General features: G+C 35.7%; 1 protein-coding gene and 1 long non-coding RNA gene across 2 annotated transcripts; one reads left to right on the forward strand and one right to left on the reverse strand.

Annotated features, from left to right (window-relative positions):
* The first annotated feature begins 4,544 nt into the window (after window positions 1-4,544).
* On the forward strand, window positions 4,545-22,186 carry ZNF644 (zinc finger protein 644). Its single transcript, XM_019618435.2, has 5 exons — window positions 4,545-4,681; window positions 5,903-7,949; window positions 8,372-8,927; window positions 19,910-20,012; window positions 20,485-22,186. The coding sequence occupies exons 2-5, from the start codon at window positions 5,934-5,936 to the stop codon at window positions 20,675-20,677; spliced, it is 2,868 nt and encodes a 955-aa protein (XP_019473980.1). The 5' UTR covers window positions 4,545-4,681; window positions 5,903-5,933; the 3' UTR covers window positions 20,678-22,186.
* Window positions 15,633-19,078, reverse strand: LOC109369189. Its single transcript, XR_004160713.1, has 3 exons — window positions 18,993-19,078; window positions 18,317-18,390; window positions 15,633-15,739 (listed from the first exon to the last, which is right to left on the reverse strand). It is a non-coding gene; the product is annotated as an uncharacterized LOC109369189 (long non-coding RNA).
* Window positions 22,187-23,029: the final 843 nt, after the last annotated feature.

Here is a 23,029-nt window from a genome sequence, read left to right on the forward strand (position 1 = left end):
AAAAAAAAACAACATTTGTAGTATTGTAATCATTGGGATCCTGTCCATTGCAGTAACTTCTGGATTTTTCATAGTGTTGCATCAGTGAATTTTCTTACTGCTTTGAAAACCACTCTTAGTATGGGAGCCCAACTAGGTATGAGAGCTTCCTGATGTTTGAGCTTTCACATAGCCAGCTGCACATCAGAATTCATTTAGTTTTCAATGGAACTTTTCAGACTGTAGTTATGTTAATGACCATACTCCTGTGTGTAGAGGTGTGAGAGGCAGGACTGATGGTGCTGGGCAGTGCATGCTAAGCAAGCTCTCTGTTCACTGCAGAAGTTAAAAATTCCCAGAAATGTTCAAATGAATTTGTATATTTCAAAGCTCAGTAGGGCAGTTTATGAGTTAGTAGTCTGTCTGTGCTGTGCTGTGAAGAACTGAATGTATTTTCAACGGCTGAATTTGCAGATAAGCTTGGTGAAGGCAAAGTGAATCACTGGTTTGTTCTGTGGTCATCAGGCTTTATGGTTCTGTTTTCATCTGGGAGATGGATCAGGAGAGATTTTAAGAATAGATAGAGGAAAACTATTAGTAGGTATTCTTCTGATGTTTAAAATACCATAATTTTATCATCTTAGAGTATTATTACTACTAGATAGCACCCCATACTCAGTAGGTGTGAAGTATGTGCACTATTATATGGAAGAGGCTAAAGTATTGTGAAGTGTTGTCCAGATACCCTCCAAATAAGATGATTTTTTTCTTCAGGTGTGATGAGGCTATGCTTATACACTTGGCTATTTGGGAAACAAGCTTTTTGGCTTTCTCATCTCCTGTTGTTGATTTGAGTAGCATTTATGCAATTTCCTCCTGTTCTGCATGAGTCTTTGTTTTCCAGATGTTACAAACATTTCACTTTTGATGGAAGCTCAGTACTTGTCAGTGGACCACGATCGAATTAGTAAAGGAATAGACTGCATACTGAGGGAAAACAGGGATCCTCTCTGCCTTAGCCTGGTGCCATGGTGTGCTTAAAGTTCTTTAGTCAGCTGTTGTTTGGAAATCTGTGACTTTGGTTCCATCAGCTGTCATTCCAGAAAGCTTTATTTCAGCAATGCTTCTGGATAAAAGTGATGACATCTGTTGTTTTTTTTCTGTTTTAATAACAGAGTCTTGAAGGAATAACAAATGCTAATGGAATCAGTAAAAGCCCGCAACACCTTTACTTGAATATTTGAGTAATCTCAAGTACCTTGGTTATTTGTGGATGTGGCTTAAAGAACTGAATTTACTACTAGTTATTTGGCACAGGACAAGTTCAGTTTTGCCTTTGTTGTAGCATTGTGTAAATAGTGTGTTTCTTCAGTTAATTTAGCGAGTACATTCAACCCATTTAGGAGATGACTCTTAAGTCGTTGTGATACTTAATAGTTACTCTGTGTTTTTAGCTCACTGGTTTATGAATTTGGTGAGAAACTTGATATCAAAACACACAGAGACACTTAACGCTTTTCTCAATCTCAGCCGTGTTTTTCCAACTCAGTTTTTCACCTGCAGCATCCTTTCCAGTCTGTTGTAAATGCTTGTAAAACAGCGTTATTGTAACAGAAATGGAGAAAGCTCTAGCTGTATCTGCTCATAGGCAACAGCGGAATGCGCTTAGCATTGCAGTGTAAGCTTTAAGGAACTAGTGTTGTGGGAAGGCACTGCAATTTGGTGTGTGACACTGCGACGTAGTAAGGGTTGTCATTATGAAACAGCAGCTTGGAAATGTCATAAACCTACTTGTAGTAAATGCAATTAATAATGTACATAGAACAATGGAATTAAGTAGATTCCTATCAAAAAGAATTCTTAATGAACAGAAAGTGGACAGCATAGGTTTGATGACAGGAAGGTTGCATCTAATCTGAATTACTGAGTGACCTGGGAAGCTTGCTGAGAGGGATTACCGAATAATTATGTTAATATGCAATTATCACCTCATTTCTTCTGTAGTAACCTCAAGATGTAGTGTAGTAAGGGTGTTATAGCAAGTGCTGATAGTTTGCAAAAATACTGACGTTCAAGATTTTTGTGACTACAAGATCAGCTTAAGGCATTTAAATGATGATCTGTCAGCTTGAAGACAGATCTGACCTTACACTTTTTTAATGCTTAGAGTATCTGGCCACAGGCATTCATATCTGCAGAACTAATTATGATTTGAAACTGATATTTTATGAGTAAAAATAGTATTTAGAAAGTGAAAATGTAAATTTAAAAGTACTTAATTAAATCAGTTGGAATTGGGTTTAGTTGGCTAAATAATTGGTTGTTTTCTACTTTCAAAAATGAAATAATGCCACTATAATAAACAGTGGATCACCTAAGTCAGGAACAACACTGTTAACCATGCTTCATTTGTTCTAAGTTTACCTAAAATAATTGAATAGAATTTTGAAGTTTCCAAGGTATGAGCCTAGAATTGTGGTGCTTGTGTAGACTTTCTGTGCTCTGCTGTTTTGGACGCATCTTCTGCGTGAATGTTCCTAAATAAAAAATTAACTGCATTGCCCTGGTAGTGGATGTGGCAAGCACTATTTGCAATATTAAATCTGAAGTTTAATCTCAGTGTTTAAGTTTCAAGTACTCTAAGGATTATTTGCCATATATTTTGACAGAACTAGTACAATGTGTGTTTTGAATGTGGTGTAGAAAGCTATGAAACGATATGGAAATATGCAATGATTATTGTATACTCTTTGTTAAATCTTTGTTGTTTCAATGATTTATTTTCTTTTTTTCCAAGTAGTTCAGGATTACGTAGCATTTCAGTCTGGATATTGTGCTTCCTGAATGGCACGAGTGAAATAATAGTAATGTTCTTCTCAAAAGTAATGGCATTGTGTGGCATCATTGTTATTGAGCAAATTTCTACATGTACAGTACTGCGTTTTGACTTCCTATTATCACAATACTCACAAATCTAAGAATGTCTTCTATGTTTTTTTTTTAAATACACTTAGTTAACACTAGTTAATACTAGTTAAAAATGCAGACTCCCTTGTTGTCCTGCACACCTAATAGTGAATTGTATCACCCCAATAGCTGGAAAAATGTGATAATTAGCAGAAAATTATAAAATGTAACAGCAATATTATCGATATGATAAGCAGCTATGGCTTAGTTCAAAGCCTGAAATCTGTAGGGACTGCTGTATTACCATAGATGTCTTCTAATCAGATCCATATGGAATAGTTCACAATCTCCATAAATACACAATATGGAAAGGAATCTCTTTTGAGGTTGCACGATGTGATGGTTTGGATATTGTTCATGATAGTCCTGAAGATTGAGGTGGTTGTATGGTGCCCTCTCCTCTTTGTTTTATCTCAGGTTTTCACAATAATGCACAGTTTTTGTATATGGAGCAACATGATTTTTCCTTCGCCCTGTAAACCTGTGAAAAGTTTTCAGGAGCCATTTGATAACGAGGGCTGCAATCTCCGTGCTCTCAGTCAGCCTCCCTGCTGTTTGGGGGCTGCCAGTGGTGTTGCTTTAAATGGGAAGCGTCTGTTCTTCCTCTGAATCCCTAACACCACAACAGATGGGTGGAACTTGGAACGTGGAAGGTTTTTTACCTCAGAGGTGGTAACAGTGAAGCTACTCATTAACACTGAATTTACCACTTTGTTAGAAACATTGCTTCCTGTTGAGAAAAGCTAACGTAGGCTGTGAAATCGACTGAGCATGCACTTGTCTACATCTGCAGTAACAAAATGAAGAAAATGCACGACTTTCAGGAAAAGCTGACTTGCTGTATTTCTTCTAAATTTTCTTGGAACGTTTTAGAGTCTGTTGCCAATTATTAAATGGAGCTTATGCTTCCAGTTATAAAATCATTCCAGCAGTCCGGTGTCTTTGGAGCCTTCCCCTCTTTAATTTGATTTTTTTTATATATTACTGATTTTTTTAGTGCATGTTTGCAGTACCCTTTTCTAACTTGTGTTTATGTTGTAAAGACTCCTGCTGCGTAGTGCATTATCACCATTTAAGGATGATACTGTGAATATGATGTTATTTGAAGGTTGTGTTGTGTAGAAACTAACTGATCTGAAAAGAGCCAAGAAACTCAGAAATTTACAAAATGAAGACAGATATCTGGAGCATCTAGTTGAACATTAGGACATACAAGTAGCCTAATAAATAGAATCATTTCATATGCATTGGGCATTTGTTACTGAGCTGATGTGAGTACAGCTGCATTGCTAAATTGAGTAGATCACTAACTGGGTAGCAAAGAGAACACTTCTTGAACTTCTTGCTTTATTTGTACTACATATGCGGTTTATTTTTCTTCAAAATGTTTAAGAAAAAATGCAGTATACTGAGGTTTGTTATTTAGAAACTTAGATTAGAGATTAGGTTATTTTGTCATTTTGCTGATTTGAAGAGCGTAGAACTTCATGAGGCTCTGGCTAGCTTTGAATTACAAGTACGGCTATCATGATGTTGAATTGGAAAAACTAGTAGTTCTGAATTCATTTTGGTGTGTGATGTATGAAGATGAAATTGGTGCCCTTTAAATAACTTATTTTCTATCCTTAGGAAAAAAGGATGACAAGCGTGGTGTTCCTTGATTTTGATGAAGGACCACTGCGAGGAGCCATGGACATTTGTCGTGAGTTATAACACCGTAATTTGAAGAATCTAGGTAATGACTCCATTTAACAGGATTCTTTATTCAAAATGTTGATTAATGTCTGAAATTAAGTATGTGATGGCAGACACAAATCCCCTAAAATTTGAAAGTACAATTCAAGGGTAAAATAATGTATTTTCTGTAAAACAGGTATATGTTTCCATCTCCTAGGTAGATGTTCTAATGCCTTACACTTACTGTGTTCTCAAGACCCATATGCAGGAAACTTCTTTGTGCTCAGTAAGCATTGGGTAGATTGTGTGTAAATAAATGTTGCTTATGGAAAGATGTACTTAACACATGTGAAGAATTAATTTGTAATATTCTCTGTCATACACTGAATTTGACATGGCGATTTTGTTAGGTAGATAAAATTCTAACTAAATATTTTTTTAACTGCTTATTTTTTTCCACCTTTAAGAAAATCTGTTTTATTTGTTTACCATTTTAAATGGGCTCAGAACATCAACAGCGGGTCTGATTTATGCATTTGTCTTAAAGCAAGGAGAGTGCTTTTTTAAGAACATATTGGGAAAACATTTCATTTCTTCAATGAATTTGATCCTTTGCTATGTTTGCAGCAGCAATTATATGTCCAAAATTAGCCTAGTTGGATGTATTCTGCATTAATACCCAAGTAAAGGCACTACAAGCTCCTGCATATCATGTCAACTGTATACAAGTGCTTTGAAAGAAGTGATACCTTGAGATATATAAAAATTATTTTGGTTTATTTCTTAGGTCTCAAAGGGAACTACATTTTAAAAAGCAATATAAAAATCACTAAAATGACTGTAGAGGCTGTCTGGATAACCTTAACTCCTTACTTGTTTTAGTTTTAGAACAGAATTAAGGATAAACAGTATGCTCAAGTAAATGTACATGTAAAATGCATTTGCACAATTTTTGTCAATCATATTTTTTTCCATATTGCATGTAAGTGTTGAGACTTTTTTTGGACTGAGATAATACCAGACAGTGCTGTATCACTGTTAATATAGACTAGCAAAAATTAAAAAAAAAAAAAGTATACAGTTTTTGGTTCCTTTATGGATTAATTTAAAACATGTCTCAAACTTGTTAGAATGTATTTTTTCAATTCAAAACATTCTGACTGCAGTGTGAAGGAGCATGGTCCTAGAGAAAATTGTAAATTAAAATTGCCATTCTTATATTTCTGTGATTCTGATTCCTTTCTTGCTTTATTGTTTTCTGTTTGTTTGTTTGTTTTAGTATAAATGTACTTAATGGACAGACCAGCAACATGGATGATTTAGAGATAAATACTGAAGTTACTGGTGCTAAAGAAGAAGAAGAGGAAATCCTATGTGATTTTGTATCTGAGGAGGAAGGTGGCATTCCTGAATCACAAGAGAGTGACACATTGTTTCAGAAAAACAGTACATTGACTCTGCCAGAAGAGCTATCCAGGGACAGATCTGAAAAAGCCTTAAGTGGAGGCCAGACTTCTCTATTTATACACACTGGTGCTCCTACTGTTTCTAGTGAAAACTTTATCTTGTCTAGAGGAACTGCTGTTAATGGACCAGTTTCACACTCCACCTCAACAAAAACTTCCATTATGAATAAAGGCAGTGTTTCACTAACCACTGGACAGCCTGTAGGTCATCATACAGATTCTTGCTCAACTTTGACGGTGGTTCATGATCTTCAGCTGCCTGCAAAGAGTACAACAGAAAATTCAAATCAGCACCAAGTTTTATTTTTGTTACCTGATGTAGCACATGCTAAGAACATGACTCATTCCATTAAAAATTTACCTACCTCTGCTTCAGTTGGTTGTGACTCACAGAAATCAGTAGGAAATAGTGTAGACAGCACTTTAGTAGGCCAAGTAGAAGTTTGTGAGGATGATAAAAATTTACTGGTAAAAGACGATTGTGTTGATGCATTAACAGGCATTTCCTCAGGTACAGGTGGTTTCAGATCGGGATGTGAACCCAGCTGGGATCCACAAAAAGAGTTTATACAGTTTCTTATGACAAATGAAGAAACAATAGAGAAGTCTCCCATTCACTGTAAAGTAGGTTTAGAAAAAAAGAGAAAAAGAAAAATGGATGTTAGTAAAATAACACGCTATACTGAAGACTGTTTTGGTGATACTACTTATATTCCTAGTAAGTCAAAACTGCTAACTGTTGACTTCTTAGAACAGAACGAGGAGCTACAAATAGTAGAACCTCAGAAATACTCATTGAGTAAAGTAAAGCCTGAATCCACAGATGAAGAGCTGGAAGCTGTTGATGCTATCCAGCAGCTCATTTATAGTCCCACTGGTAGCTGTGCAGAGGATGCTTCTCCTGTTCACACTAGTACTTTTCTTTCCAATACTTTAAAAAATAAATGTGAACAGAATGATTCTGAATCACCATCTACCTTCAGTACTGATGAACCATCATTTTATCCCTGTACAAAGTGCAATGTGAATTTTAGGGAGAAGAAACATCTGCATAGGCATATGATGTACCATTTAGATGGGAACAGCCATTTCCGACATCTCAATGTCCCGAGGCCCTATGCGTGTAGGGAATGTGGGAGGACATTTAGAGATCGTAATTCACTTCTTAAACACATGATAATTCACCAAGAACGAAGACAGAAACTGATGGAAGAAATCCGTGAGCTGAAAGAGCTTCAGGATGAGGGTAGGAGTGCACGGTTACAGTGCCCACAGTGTGTATTTGGTACCAATTGTCCCAAAACATTTGTGCAGCATGCAAAGACCCATGAAAAAGATAAAAGATACTATTGCTGTGAGGAATGCAATTTCATGGCTGTGACGGAAAATGAACTTGAATGCCACCGAGGGATTGCTCATGGAGCAGTAGTCAAGTGTTCTGTTATTGGTAGTGACATGTCCCAGAGGAAGTCACAGAAGAAGGCATCCATGAAAGATCCATATTTAGGATCCTCAAAGAAGTCGTCGACGTACATGTGTAAGATGTGTCCATTCACAACTTCAGCTAGAAGCATTTTAAAAAAACACATGGAATATTTGCATCCAGCGTCTTGCATTGATCCCTTTGGTAGCCATCTTAGACTAGAAAAAAGAAAAAGCAACATAATAGAAGAATCTTTAGATTTTGGTAGCAGGACAAAACAGTTGATAAAACAATCTTCTACGTTTCCAAAGAACTCAGTTTTAAAACAAGATGTAAAACGATCATTTGGCTCTACTTCACAGTCCAGTAACTTCGGAAAACTTCACAAGCGACCCTACAGGATACAGAAGGCTCGGAAAAGCGTTTCACAGTCATCTGTAAGTGTGTGCAATCTAAATTCTCCAGACGAGACCCTTTTGATTAGAAATAGCAGTGATCAGAAACTTAGAAAGTTTTCATCAAGCAGCAAAGCAGAGAGCTAGTGTCAAAGCAAGCAATAATTACTCATGTAGACATAAATGTGAAAACTACAATGATTAAAAAATATACTGATTCTTACATTTACGTTTAAGAGTCCATCTCTGTGAGTTCTTTACATTTATTTTCTCTATCAGGTAGCATCCATAATAATTTTTTGTCATGAATTCAGATAATCTTAATTGCAAAGGAGCAGAAGGCTATAAAGATAATAAGCACGTAGCTGTAGTAAGAGTGGTTAAGGAGGGATGGCACTGTTACAGGAAACGGTTTGGATTGCTTTTCAGGTTTTCTGCATAAAATGGCTGTTGTTGTTTTACAGAGACTTAACTCTGCTGAAAAAAAAGACAGCTATGAAACGGAGGATGAAAGTTCATGGGATAATGCTGAACTGTGTGATTACACTACGCGGTCTGTGGAGGATGAATCTTACAGTGATATTAATCAGGAGCATGTAAGCCTATTCCCCATATTCAAAGGTAAAATGGAAGATCATGAAGCTGGTGATAAATCTTCACTTAGTTATGAGCAGAATGATGGCTTTTATTTTGAGTATTATGAAGATGCTGAGAGTAGTAACTTCCTGCATGATTTGCATGATGCACAGAATTTAGAAAATGTAGGATCAGCATTGCCAAAGCATAATTCAGTTTTCCATTGGACTGATTTGTCACTTGAAAAGAAGTCCTGCCCATACTGCCCAGCAACCTTTGAAACAGGTGTTGGATTGTCCAACCACGTCAGAGGACATCTTCACAGAGCTGGATTAAGCTATGAAGCCCGTCATGTTGTTTCACCAGAACAGATAGCAACAAGTGACAAAATGCAACATTTTAAAAGAACTGGAACAGGAACTCCTGTTAAACGTGTTAGAAAAGGTACGTGTTTTTTAAATTTGTTTATTGTTGGTTGTTTTTTTTTGTTTTTTTTAAGTTTTGGTGTAGAGGGGACAAAGTGCACTAAATTGAGCACTAAACAAGACTTGCTTTATTTTGTTGTAAAGCCTCTCTTCGTCCTTGTGATTTGCTATTGTAATATTTAATAGTACATAATTGTCAAAATACATGAAAATTATTTTCTTTGTAGCAATTGAGAAATCTGAAACTTCCTCTGAGCACACGTGTCAGCTCTGCGGAGGCTGGTTTGATACTAAAATTGGATTGTCAAATCATGTGCGAGGACACCTGAAGAGGCTTGGCAAAACCAAGTGGGATGCACACAAGTCTCCGATCTGTGTTTTGAATGAGATGATGCAAAATGAAGAGAAGTATGAAAAAATACTAAAGGCTTTGAATAGTCGCCGTGTTATTCCCAGACCCTTTGTTGCTCAGAAATTTGCATCAAATGATGACTTTTTATCTCAGAATGTTATACCTCTTGAAGCATACCATAATGGCCTAAAGACTGAAGATATATCTGTGTCTGCATCAGAGGAAGAAGGGCTGAGTTTCCTAAATGAATGTGATGAAACAAAGGCAGTACTACATAATGAAAAAAAAATCAGTCACTTACACTGATAGAACTTCTGAAAAATAAAAGGTTAGGAGAAGAAAGGAGTCCTGGTATTTCTTCTCAAAAGATTCATAATCAAACTGCGAGAAAGAGGTTTGTTCAGAAATGTGTTCTTCCATTAAATGAAGACAGTCCATTGATGTATCAGCCACAAAAAATGGACTTGACTATGCAGTCAGGTAAGAAGGTGTTTCTCGCTGTCTTCACAGCATTTCCAAACAAATGTTTTAATTCACAGAAAATGTACAAGTGCAGAGGATTTTATTTGGGAATTTGTTTATTTAATTCTTGTTTCATTTCCAGAGGACCTTGACTGCGAGAGATAGCGCAAGAAATTTTTCTTGTGTGTTTTTCTTAAGTGAATATTCAGTACTGAGGGCTTTTGGCACAGAATGTAGTACGTGTTCTGCGTATGGTTGGGCTTATAGATTCAAAGTGGGCATAAAATGAGCCTCAAAAAGGAAGAAGACAGATCCTGCAGTAGCCATATGTTGAAGTGTCCGTGCATATATGGTAGGCTTAACAGTTCTGAGATGTTTGGGCTTGTGACCCTGTTTCTGGGCTTTAAAACTGCTGGTTTGAGAATCACGTCTTTTAAATGTTGGAGGTTTGTGCAAAACAGCATTTGCTCAAACTGACAGAACTGTCGATGCCATTATTAGCACATAGTGTTTTAAATTGATTAATTTCTCTTAACTAATTTTGATGTTTTTAGGCAAACATGCTCTTACACCGTAGAGTAATTATTGTTTGTTTTAAAATTGTGTCTGCTCTGAGAAACTGGTGCTTTCTTAAGGTCTGTCTGTCCTGAGTGAAGATGTATGTTAGTTGGAATACAGTTGTAGCCAGTAGAGTTCTGATATGCAGCATCGGACTGATAGGGACGAAGATGTTCCCTGCACTGAGACTTGTGCTGATGAGGCAGTTCTGTAATCAACTTTCTAGCTATTCTGTACTTAGAAAGCAGTTTTTTTAGAGTGATGTTTTTAACCTACTTGTCACATAAGAGTTATTTCTTGTCTCGGGAAATTCTAGTAGGATTCTTTTCAGTGTGTATGCAGAGCTTGCATTTACCTGTTTCTTGTTGGAGCACCACCTTACGGTGCTGCAAGATTCTTTAGACTGAGGAGAAGGATCTTAGTTTTATACTCATGACTTTTGGTTCTGTTGGTTTTCTCATCAGTACCCAGTGCAGGTTAGTAAAATTGGCAGTGCCTTGTACTTTTTTTCACCTCTATTCTCATCTGCCCTTAAAGAAATAAAAAGCCCAGTGTGCTTAGAAGTTCTTTTAAGGGACTATTGAAAGTGTGACAAACAATTTCTTAAAGTGGCTTTCTAAAATGACAGAATTACATTCAATGTCATGTGGATATATGTGGTTGTTGTTGAAGAAAGGTTACTTTATACGGGAAGGTGTGTCTTTGACAGGCTAAATTATTTGAAAAACCATGCTAGAGGAGAAGCTTGCCAAAACAGACACTGTTATTGCTGTCTGTTTAATATTTACTGCTAAGTACTGGGTAGCAGCACCTGCTTGGTTACGATGAACAATCAGGTTAAAATAAACACGTGCTTACATAATACTAACAGTTATGGATGGGGCCCTATAATTATCTGTGGCTGAGGTAACAGTTTGACAGCTAACAATCGCACTGTGCCAGTTGAGTTGGAGAGAAAGTATTTAGCATCAAGTTGAAATCTTCAGTTCTTCCTAAAATGGCAAATGTTTCTAATCCCATTTTTAGTTTTCAAAAAGCTTTGTGACTTTTTCTTTTTTCTGTTGTTGCTATTTGTTTTTTAAACCAACCAGACCTTCTTCTTTAACTTACCTGAAAAAAACTGCACATCTTCTGTGTGCTGCTGGAGAATAAGACTCCTTCCTTCCTACAAGCAGAAGCATTCTTTCTGAGTAGATTGGGCACTTTTATCTGTTCTTCTAATAATTTATTAGTAGAGAACTGGAAACAATATATCTTTAGTAAAATGAGGGGAGAACATTATGGTAAAGTTGAGCAGGGGAGAAGTAATAATGCTTTCTTTGTCTGGTAAGTGAGGGGTTCAGTATTGTTGCACTTTCACTGTTTTCCTGTGATAAAAGCATGCTGCTTTGTTGGTTATTTAGCACAGAGATTTTAGCAAAGATCTTTGAATCGTTAACTTTCATTATTGGTGACGTATCTAAAGTAATGAACAGAAAATGCACTGAACAAAATGTTTTGTCTAACAGATGTTCAGTTATGTGCTTTACACCTTTCTCTCTAAGCCTTCAACAGTAGCCTAATTTAGTATTGAGCCTTTTTGTCTTATGGGTAAAACACTTAATTACCACTTTGTCAACCAGACTTTTAAAATTCTCTTTATTGGAAATGTTACAAGCTCTGAAATTTCTCAACAGTACTGTGCTATTCAAATTGCAGGATTGTGTTTTGGGAATGGAGCTTCGTGATATGGAGATCTGTAGGAATTTGTTAGTAGCCTGATGCAGAGTAGCCTAATGGGTTCAAGTTGCCTTCCTTCTGTTCTTTTCAAATAACAAGGTTTGGCTTAAAGCACTGCGTGGAAAGCTAATGACGGTTAACTTCGATCCTTCTAATATACTAAAAAATTGCATCAATGCAGTGAATATATTTAAAACCATCTTTATTACAGAAAACCTTTTACAACGCTTTGAGAATTTCATTTTTTGAAGAGAGAACTGGATTATAGTTTTCTTTTGAATGATAGGTATGCCTGTGAAGCTTAGAACGTGTGTGCATTGCAATACGACGTTTACAAGTGCTGTTAGCCTGTCCAACCACTTACGCGCTTATGCACGAAAGAAGAGTGCTGGACTTTTGACTGGGACAGGTATGTTTTGTTACAGATGTAAAAGCAAGTCTGTCTATGATACATTTTCCTCATCAGACTGGACAAAAGCATATGTTAATTCAAAATAATTTTGAAGCTTCCGTTGATAAAGAATTTATTTGCCATAAAACTTCAGCAACTTGTAAACAAAGATATGTTGCTGTTGTCCACTCTCATGTCTGATTTTCATTCTTACTCATTTATTTTGGATCCAACACTTAAGGTATGTGTAAGCAAAACTAAGAGATGTTCACTCAAAATTCATTCTCCCACAATATCACGATTTCCAAACCAACTAGTTGACCATCTAATAAAGTCTTTATAAGTACCTCAGCAATTAAAAACATTAAGAAATAATTACATTACATATAACTACTAAGAATACTGTGGCTGAAAAACGGAAGAACCAAGTAATTTTCCAACTTGTATATTTCTACCAACATAGTACATGTAGCTGTTTTCATTTTTGTTTGGTTTACAAACCAATCATGGAGTGATTGACAACAGAGTGAGTGTGGTACAGCACTTGGCACTGCTGTTAATGCTTTTTTTTTTTTTTTTAATTAAAACACACGTTTATTGAAAACCTTGTAGTATTCTGTATTTTGACTCATTTCGAGACATGAAGTTTTCTTGGCTGTAGGCAGATTCCTGAGTTTACTTGGAGTATGGCTTAGATTAGTGGGATTTTGTACGGTCAGTGGCAAGTTGGGGAGCAAACGTGGATATAGTGAGGAAAACTTAGACAAATTTAAAACTATGAAGTAATTCAGAAGTGCAGCAATCAGTTTCCTGTATTGATAAGCACAGGCATTTACATGATGCTGAAAAAAAATATATAATTCCATTTTTTATCTGTAGATGCGATTTGTTATGCTATATATATATATATATTTGTTATGTTATATATATATATATATATAAACAACAAATAGTTTCAGGCTTTTTCTGTGACAGACTGAATAACATTTAAATGTATTTTACACACTGAGCCTGTGGATGCCAGGTCTTGTTATATGTAATGATATAATAAAATAGATTTAGAATGAAAACAGTTGCACTAATATCCATTGCGTATGAGAATATGATTTTAGTGATTCTGAAAGTTTTCATGTTAATGTGGTAGAAAGATGGTGATAGTTGACTTCTTATACCACTGCTGTCATAGAATCATAGAAGCATAGAATTGCTCAGGTTGGAAAAGATCTTAAAGATCATTGAGTCCAACCACAACCTCACCATACTACCCTAACTAACAATCCTCTGCTAAATCATGTCCCTGAGCATCACATCCAAACGGTTTTTAAACACATCCAGGGATGGTGACTCAACCACCTCCCTAGGGAGCCTATTCCAGTGCTTAAGAACCCTCGCTGTAAAGAAAGTTCTTCCTGATATCCAACCTAAACTTACTCTGGTGCCAACTTAAGGCCATTTCCCCTCATCCTGTCAGGTACTAGCCCTATGGTGAGTTATTTTGCTTCTATACCTGTTGGTAAATATAACTGTATTTAAATTGCACATTAAAATCTATCAGTTATTAAATGAAGGAGACGCTGAGACAAAGAAAATAGTATACAGAGCCTAGAGAAGCTCCTTTCACCTCAGCTAAATAGGAAATACGGATGCAGCCTTGGAGGTTTTTTGTTTTGTTGTGTTGTAGTTTTTGGGTTTTTTGTTACTGCTGATGGTGGTTGTGTTTTTGTTTTTTAAGGAACAGCTTGCAAGCTAATAATTTGAGCAGTTGATGCCTTCTTTTTAAGAACTTAAACCTCCTGAGTCTTGTATCATCAGAACTAGAAGTTTGTTTAAAATGAAGTTAGAAAGAAAATTTAACAAAAAAAAACCAAAAACTTGCTTCTAATCTCAGAAGGTAGAGCTGATCTACATTAATAGCCTATGTCATGCAGATATAGGCATTTCACTGAAAATGGTGGCTTAAGGGAGGCTTAAGTTATAGCTATAATATTATGCAACCAATGCACATGTGCTCATTTAGTAGTTACCATTAAAAACTTTGCACAGTTACAGAAGTTATAAATTTGACAGTTTGTTCGTTGACTCTTCATTTGAGCAAGCTCAGTGTAAACCTAGTAGACCAGATAATACAATTTTAAACTGTCATTTTTTTTCTTCCTGTTACTGCACAGTACACTGGAAGTTTTGCTAGGAGGATGACAGCTTTACAAGATTTCACTAGCACATACTGATTTAAAACTTTTCTGAATGTTGTGCTTGGGCAGATTTCAGTTTATCTTTTGAAAAATAGTTGTGGCTGAGAGCCATTTGTAGACATCTGCTTGGCTTCAGCTTGGAGCTCTTATGGAGGCAGTGATAATACATTTATACAGGTTTCTTCTTCAGTTTTCATGAGGTGATTTCTTACATCTTCTAAAGCGTACAGAACTACCATAAAGAAATCTTATTAGTTGCATATCATAGAATCACAGAATGGCCTGTGTTGAAAAGGACCTCAGAGATCATCTGGTTTCAACTCCCCTGCCATGGGCAGGGTCACCATATTTATCTTAGTTTCTTGCTATCATTAAGTAAGTGTGTGCAAACGTGAAAACTCTAGTTATTTTATGATTTGGCAATTGTTATGGGAACTATCTAGGTGTTACTGTTTAGTAAAAGAAGTACAGTAAACTGTACAAGTCATCTAAGTGAGAGCTGTCCCAGGGCTAACATCAGTATATGCACTAGTCTACTCAATTTTTCAGTTTGTCTGCGTGTTTTCAATAGATGGTTATCATATTGCTTTTCTAGCAGATGCCCATTTTTTTCAGAATCAGCATGTTTTTCATTTAGTCAAATGTTATCAGTTCCATTTTTTTAAATGCAACTTGTCATTTTTAGTTATAACTGAAATAGTTGCATAATAGTAAATTTTGAGAATGGGCTCAGGAGAAAAACGTTCAGAAGTGGAACTTTCTAGGCTTTGGCTGTTCAAAATTAGTATTTGTTATTAAGCTTAATTTGTGCTTAACCACTGCATAGCAAATGCTTCACTGAGTTCATTTTTATAGTTACTGGCTTTTGTAATAGTGGTTGCATGATGGTCTTCTCAAGAGCATGTATCAAACTGACTCTTAACAAACAGAGCTGTGCAAAATCTTCTAAATGCATCCTGCCCTTCTTGGTACAGTTGTATATCCAGCTTCCTTTCTTTTCTTTTTACCAGGCTTCTCTTCTTACCTAAAATCTCCTAGTTCTGTCTTGCACCTTGGCTTTTTACATCTTCTCTTTTTCTTTCTCTGTCCACCTACTTAATCTCTTCTTAACAGCTGTCATTTCTGGGAATCATCACTGTCTTCTTTGCTCTCTGCTTCTGTAGATGGAGAATATTCTCCCAGAAGTTTGGGAGAGAACAACAATATACAAGTAAGGACTCTGTCTTGGAGCCAGCTGTATGGCTGATTTCTGTGATAGTGATTTCTGTGGTCACCACCTTTCCAAATAGTTTCTAATATTGCAGTTGTAGCTTCAGGGAGTTTGCGGTATAAGTGTGCGCAACCATAGCAGGGATCAGAGATCTGCTGGATTTGCATGTCTTTACTTGATGCTGATCAGCCAGTGCAGTGGACTGAATTCAGCATTGCATAAAATCCTTCAGAGAACCAAATTACTGGAGTATAACATATATATGTGTAAAAAGAAAAAAAATCTGGATTTCTTTTGCATTGTACTTTGCAATAATGATGAAACAAGGTAAAAAAAAAAAAAAGATTGAATTTAACTAATTAGTGAATAAATACACAAGAGGGATGTTTTTTTTAACTTGGTGGTGTTTTCAAATGGTTAATTAGAGTCACTTATGTATGCAGTTATTCAACTTGTGTCATATTTTATGACAAAAGTCATCATGAAGTCTTAATAAAGACTGGGCTTCGGTCACTGAAAAGAAAGGTATTCCACTCTGGAGAATATTAAGAGGTAGAGCACACAGGTTAGCATAGATGTGTTTTAATTTTGAGACTCAGACCAAAAATCATGGAATTAAGGATCTCCAATTGTGACGTTTGTAATACGTATTGTCCTAGATGCACTGATTCTAACCTCCTATCACCATCTGCTTGTCAGTCTTTCTTGATAAACTATCACAGACATAGTAGTTTTTTATATGCAGTCTTTTGATATAGCATGTGTTTTTCTAAACATTATGATCAAATTGGACTTGAGTGCCTCAAGAAGTTCACTCCAATGTTTGGTTATCTTCCTTAGTTTTCTCTCTGTCATGCTGTGTCAGAGTTTTGATGAAGTGGTACAACTTGTTGTTCACAAAAGGCTTTTGGAAGCAGCAGGTGGCCAAACGTGAAGGAAGGAGGCTTTGTCCAAAGAGAACTGGTCCTTTATAGAGAAAGACCTATAATAACAAAGGTTAATAGTTTCGGGAGCTGTCTCGCCACAAAGTAGGCATCATTACAGGTAGCTCCTCCATCTCTTTGGCAATTTGCTGCAAGTACAGTCTGAATTTCCATTGCAAGGACTGCATTATCTTTGGTCTCTTCCTAAAAGTGCTAAAAATGGTTTCTGCTGAGGTCATCCTTTGTTTTACAGTAAAGGTATCCAAAGAGTTTTGTTCAGAACATGCTTTGTTACAGACAAAACAATAATATGTCTTATTTGATGCTTGCGAAGGCTCGCAGGCATCATACCAGCAGTGTAAGCAGATGTGACGTGTAACTTCATTTAAAGTCGTTACTCTCTAGATAGACAAAAATGGAATTAATGTGACAGTTCCTGGTGTGTGTCCTTGATAACTGGTGTTGGAATTTCAGTTTTCAATGAAGTTTACCCAGATCTTACTCTTTTTCACCATTTTTGCTTCAGTGAGATAACTTCAAAATATACTTGTGTTGCTTTGCACCCTCTAAAATGTAAAGAAATATATTCACTTGGTCAAAAGACAAAGGTAACAAAAATAACCCTTGCAGAACACAGATTTAATATCCTTAGTATTTTTCGTGTTTTTTAACAGCAGCTTCTTGCTGGGCATATGTTCTATGTCCAATCCTAGCTAAATTATTCTAAGAATGCATTGAGTGATCTGATTATTGTTTTTCTTGAAGTTTCATTATATTTTCTGGTCTTCGTTTTGTATTTTCTCTGTCTAGAATGTCTGTTTAAATGATACAGAAATGTCCATATGTCTGTTTTGCTTTGATTTTTGTGTTTGTTTTTTTTTTTAGTTGTTCTTGGGAAAATATACCTTTCACGGAAGTAGTAACTACTTCTGGTGTATTATGATTGCCTCTTTACCCATGTTGCTGTCCATTTGATTTCATAGTAGTTCAGAGGGGTTTTTTTCCTAGAGGAATATACAAATGCTTAAAACTGTTTGGGAGCTCTGTTACAGAAAACCAAATAAGAAGGTGAAGACTCTGAAATGCTTGGGATGTGTGTGAGTAGAATCAAATTTCTTGATGAGAATGAGTGTCTTAAGTTTGCCAATCTGAAGGAAACAAGCTAGTTCTTGTTTCAAATGCCTGGGGGCTTTTCTAGGTGGAGCCTCCTGTCTACTGTTTTTTTGCTCATTTGTATCAACTGACATCAGCTAACTGACATCGGGTGCAACTCCTGGATGCCTTTCTATTCAAAGAAAATGACGACTTATAATTATTTCCTTCACGTGACATTTTGCAAAATCAGCAGTGGCAAAGCTTTTGCTGTAACAACTGCTTCAGATAAGTCTTCCCTCGTGCAAGTAATTCTCTTGTGAGAATCAGCCTCTAGGTTTCAGTATTTTGTCTGCTTACATTTCTGGTGCTGTTGTTACTGGTGTTGCAGTATGTGACATATTTATACTACTCGGTATTTCCTAAAGCATTAAAGACAGTGATTTAACTTCCTAATTATCTAAAGGATATCTTTTTGATGAGAACATAAAATAGTAAGGACCCCCTACCTGTTCACTTTTTCAGAAGTTATCTTGGCCATTTCTCTCTCACTGGCTTTATATTGAGACTGCTTTCCTTGGTACTGTCAGAGAGAGAAAAAAAAAACAACAACAAAAAAAAAACAAAAAAAAAAAACACCACTGTTGAGGCTCATCTTCATAATGATGGCTTCAGCCAGAATCCAAAAGAACTTTCTTTAGGTTGGTGTCTTCTCCTTTTCTACTTGTCTGCAGTCTGATTCGTTCTCTAGTTCTTTCAAACCTCCAAAAATCGTTCATTTTTTTTTGAGGTACTGTGAGAATCTTCAGTCTGGGGATGGAAATGGGAAGTGCTTGGTGTGTCTACAAGTTTAAGGTTTAGCTACAGGGTAAAAGCCATGTTTGAGACGTGCTCTTTTGGAAGACATAAGAAGAATGATGGATGCAATTGAGCCTGTTTGTATGTTCTTTAAATCAGCATGTTTTGCCTCCACAGATGACGTCTTATGCTTCAGGATACTAAGCTTTTCTGTTTTCTGTTACACGAGTCAGAACTTAGGCAAGTTTAACAGCTTTTGAATTCCACTGTAGCATAGCATATGCCTTTTTTAGTATCAATATCACTCATTACTGTCTTTCACATTTCTGTGTAGTTTTAGTGTGAGTATCTTGTTTTTGGAATATAGTATAGCTAGATAACACTTACCAGTCCCGAACTGCTTGTCTTTCGTGAGCCTTATCAGCTGTTTTCATCATACCAATATTAACTCAGTTTAATGCCCTCATCCTCCAACTTTGGCTACATTCTAGAATCTCCAGGTTTTGTTGTAGGTTCCCGTGACATCTGTTTATGGAAGGTGTAAACTTTTTAATGCAGATTGAACCTGTTTGCTATGTGTTTTCAGATAACACACAGTACTTTCATAAATGGTTTCAAACAGACTGAACTTAAAAAGATGGCCTTGCCATCCCTGTTGGTTGTTCTAATACCATCTTCTACTGTAGAGGATGAATACATAAGTTTTGCAAGATGCATTACGGTTCAGATAGGAGTGAGGAGGAAGTTCCATTTGAAGTTCATCCATAGTGGATAAAAGGAAAAAGTTTTTGCTTCGTTGGGAATACATGACGTGTTGCATTCAAACTAGAAATTCTTCATTGTGTTAGCTGAAAGCTACAACTTTGTGAAGATGCAACCTGCTTGAACTTGAGTGGTCTTACAACTTTACTTGAATTACAAAAGCATTTTTGCATTTTGACAGTGTTTTTTGAATGAAAGGTATTTCCAATGGTGCTTTGTTTTTGTATAATTCCAGAAGTTAGCAGGTGCCTGCTGGTACTAAAACAACAGTTTAATGCTAAATGTCAATTATCTAGTCTTTCAAACCGCAAGTGCTGTGCTTAAAGAAAGAGATGGAGATGGGGAGGAAGGCATTAGATGTTTCACCAGCACATTTCTTAGAGCATGTTACAATTGTTTTGGAATGTAGCTATAACTAAACATACAATAACAAGGAGGTAGATATCTTTTCACCACTTCTATAGGGAATACTCACTGAATATCTCTGGCTTAACACTGTCTGAAATATCGCTTTTTACATATGGAAATTTCTCTCTTCTTAGCTTTGGACTGTAAGCAAAAGAAGTCAAGGTCAAGATCTGGAAGCAAGAAAAAAATGCTGCCATTACCTCATAGTGCTGATGAAGTTTACATACTCAGATGCAGGTACATAGGGTTATTTTAATTGAAAGACTGTTCTTAAGAGCTTGCTACTTTAGTTGTAGGAATATTTAAAATTATGTTCTGTAATGTTTGTGATGACAATGGATAAGACTAGGGGGAAAGCAGTTGATTATTTTCATTAATTTGGACAAGATAATTTGAATCAATCATACTTAGTTGTTAAATTGCCAGCTCCCATTTCTCTAGCTAGAATCTTATTGGCCATGTTTGAGTAATACTCTGTTCTTCAGAAGAAACCCTAAGAGGATCAGATTGTTACTGCTGCTATTACAAACATAGGAGCATAACTTGTATGAACTGCATATGGTTTATGGTTACTACAGATGAACTTAGTTACTAAGGTTTTCAACTAAATATATAGAGAGGCAGACTTCAAGAAAATTAGGGCTTTGTTTGCATAATTTTTGAGCAGTGCTAGATATATCTTGATGGAACAATTTTAATATTTGCATAGGTTTTGTGGTCTGGTCTTTCGAGGACCTCTGTCTGTTCAAGAAGACTGGATAAAGCACTTGCAACGACACATTGTCAACGCAAATCTTCCACGGACTGGAGCTGGCATGGTTGAAGTCACATCGCTACTTAAAAAACCTGCTTCGATTACTGAAACTTCATTTTCTTTACTGATGGCAGAAGCAGCATCATAGAACAAGAAAACATTTTCAATTTGAATTGGATGTAAATTTGAAATACTTTGTCATTTTTTAAAATAAATTGTTACACTAAATTATGTTTATAAATCCTAAAGGCAAAAATAGAGGAAGTGGATTACAATAACATCAAAATAAATTGAATACTTAACAGTTACAGTAAGTAGTCTTTATATTTTATATAGGGTGGAAGATGTGTTTTTAAGGTTTATTATGTTTTTGTCAGTTACTGTGTTCACTATCAATACAAGACCATTACATGTATAGCAGCCATTTTTAAATCGTTGCACATGGGTACTTAAAAGACAGATTTTAATAAAACAAAGAAACCACATTCTCTGCAGTGTTACCCAAATCAAGGCTCTGTTTATTCCAAAAAAAAAGAAATTACATAGTAAAATAAGATATTATATTTTGTTTGTATGTATGTAGTGTTTTGTATAATATCAAGAACTGCTAATAACAATTTACTCAACTTTAGGGCATTAAATACCATGTTACTTCATAGTTCAAGAGACTGTTTCATTCAAATAGGGCAATTAGTACTCTTCTATCTAGGTGTGTAAGTGTTTTTTTTAAATCACATGAGGCTTTTTGTACTAAAAAGTGGAGGGAAACTTGTCTAAACAAATTTCTAAGATAAATATGTACATAATACTGGAAATTTGTGGTAAGGAAATATTCTTTACTTCAGTTGCATTTCTCACTGACAATAAAGTGGTGCATCCATGCTACCTCCTACTTGTCAACAAAGATGGTATTTACCCTTATGTTTTTGTATCATAGTAGATTCAATCCAACTTTCTTTATTACAAAGCATCTTTTTGTTAACAAGTTTGTTCTTTATGATGATTTACTTAAAATCTGACTTGCTTACAGAAGTTTGCCTCTCTACTATTTTATTTAACACTGTAGAAATGTACTAATAAGCATTGCTCACTACACGGTTTAGAGTAGACTTTTCATTTATAATTCTGTTTAAAAGGTTGATCATTTTAGAAAATTTGAACACAGGTTGAAATGTTTCTACATATGAAGAGAATGTTTACAACTTAAATTTTAGAGCTTGTTTTGGATGTGATTATATGTATGAAAACTGTAACACTATGCTCATGCTAAGGACCTACTTACAGAATTACTGAAATAAATGTGCTGTGAGGATGGAAATATGGTGCAGGTGTCTTGGTCATGCTGAATTGTGTTTGTTCATTCAAACTGTCTTTGAAACATGATTTTTGTTTAAATCATAAGTCAGATTCCTCTACAAATCAATTTTGTATGCAAATAACATTTCATTTTACTCATATAGGGTAACAAATACTGTAGTTAAGCCAAGGATATGCATTGATATTTTCCTTATATGTAAATAAAGTTAAAAGCAGTTAAAGCAAGAGGAGTATTTTGGTAGAGTATATACATACCTCACTGCCAGTGAAATTGCTTTCCTATGGTATATCTCCTTACCAGAAAAATCTCTAAATAAAAAAGGTTTAAAGAAAATCTAAATGTCTATAATGTGAAGCATTTATTTACATTGTGTGAATTAAGTTTGTGAAATGGATTTGTCTTGCTTGAAATTAAAATATTCTCATTATCTTAAGTAAAATAAGTTTACTTGCAATAAAATGACTTGTTCAGATACGTTACATTTGGTTGGTGGAAAATGTGAATGATGCTTGATCTGCCTCTACATGTGCAGTTAACACACAAGGTTTGTTAACGTTCTGATAAAACAGATGAACCAGCAACAAGCAGTTGTGGAGGATGGAATCCTGAGAGAAGGCCATCCTCTGTCTGGCAAGGTTATCATTCGGTTAATGCTGTCGGGTGTTTTACTGTACAAGTTCCTACTGGTAACATAAACTTCATTGTCCAAATGTATTCCTACTGTTCTGTTTTGTTTTTCAACCTGGAAACACCCATCAGTCCATCTAAAGGCCAGAAATAAAAATTACTTCAGAGATCTTAGGAAAGATAAACAGAGTGTTAAAGTGTATTGCAGACATGTTATGTGTGTACAGACTGACTAAAAAATTCTGAATTTGTATATAATTGTGGGAATTTTTTACATGATGTGAAAATGAAATATTTACAGCAACATGTTGGAACGGAGGGAAGTGATCAGATCATCTTGAATGTTTGTAATGCTTTAATTGAGTGGTTGTTTACTCGTGTCACCAAAAAGGGTGCTTTAGAGCACCAGATTCTGTTGCTGTTTAACATGAAAAATCCAATTAAGTGCAAATTATATTTATCTAGAATGTTTATAAGGGAAAGCCATACCAATTTAGCAATTTAAAAAAAAAAAAAAAACAAACCTTGTCTAGATTTGTAATAGTAAATCTAGTT

The sequence above is a fragment of the Meleagris gallopavo genome, chromosome 10, assembly GCF_000146605.3.
Source record: "Meleagris gallopavo isolate NT-WF06-2002-E0010 breed Aviagen turkey brand Nicholas breeding stock chromosome 10, Turkey_5.1, whole genome shotgun sequence".
In the NCBI taxonomy this organism is placed as follows: Eukaryota; Metazoa; Chordata; class Aves; order Galliformes; family Phasianidae; genus Meleagris; species Meleagris gallopavo.

Bases quoted from the DNA above. Each gene is read 5' to 3' on its own strand.
- ZNF644 (XM_019618435.2), top strand. From the start codon at position 5,934: ATGGATGATTTAGAGATAAATACTGAAGTTACTGGTGCTAAAGAAGAA. The intron at 8,928-19,909 runs GTACGTGTTTTT...CTCTCTTCTTAG, and splicing joins TGTTAAACGTGTTAGAAAAG to CTTTGGACTGTAAGCAAAAG. The intron at 20,013-20,484 runs GTACATAGGGTT...ATATTTGCATAG, and splicing joins GTTTACATACTCAGATGCAG to GTTTTGTGGTCTGGTCTTTC.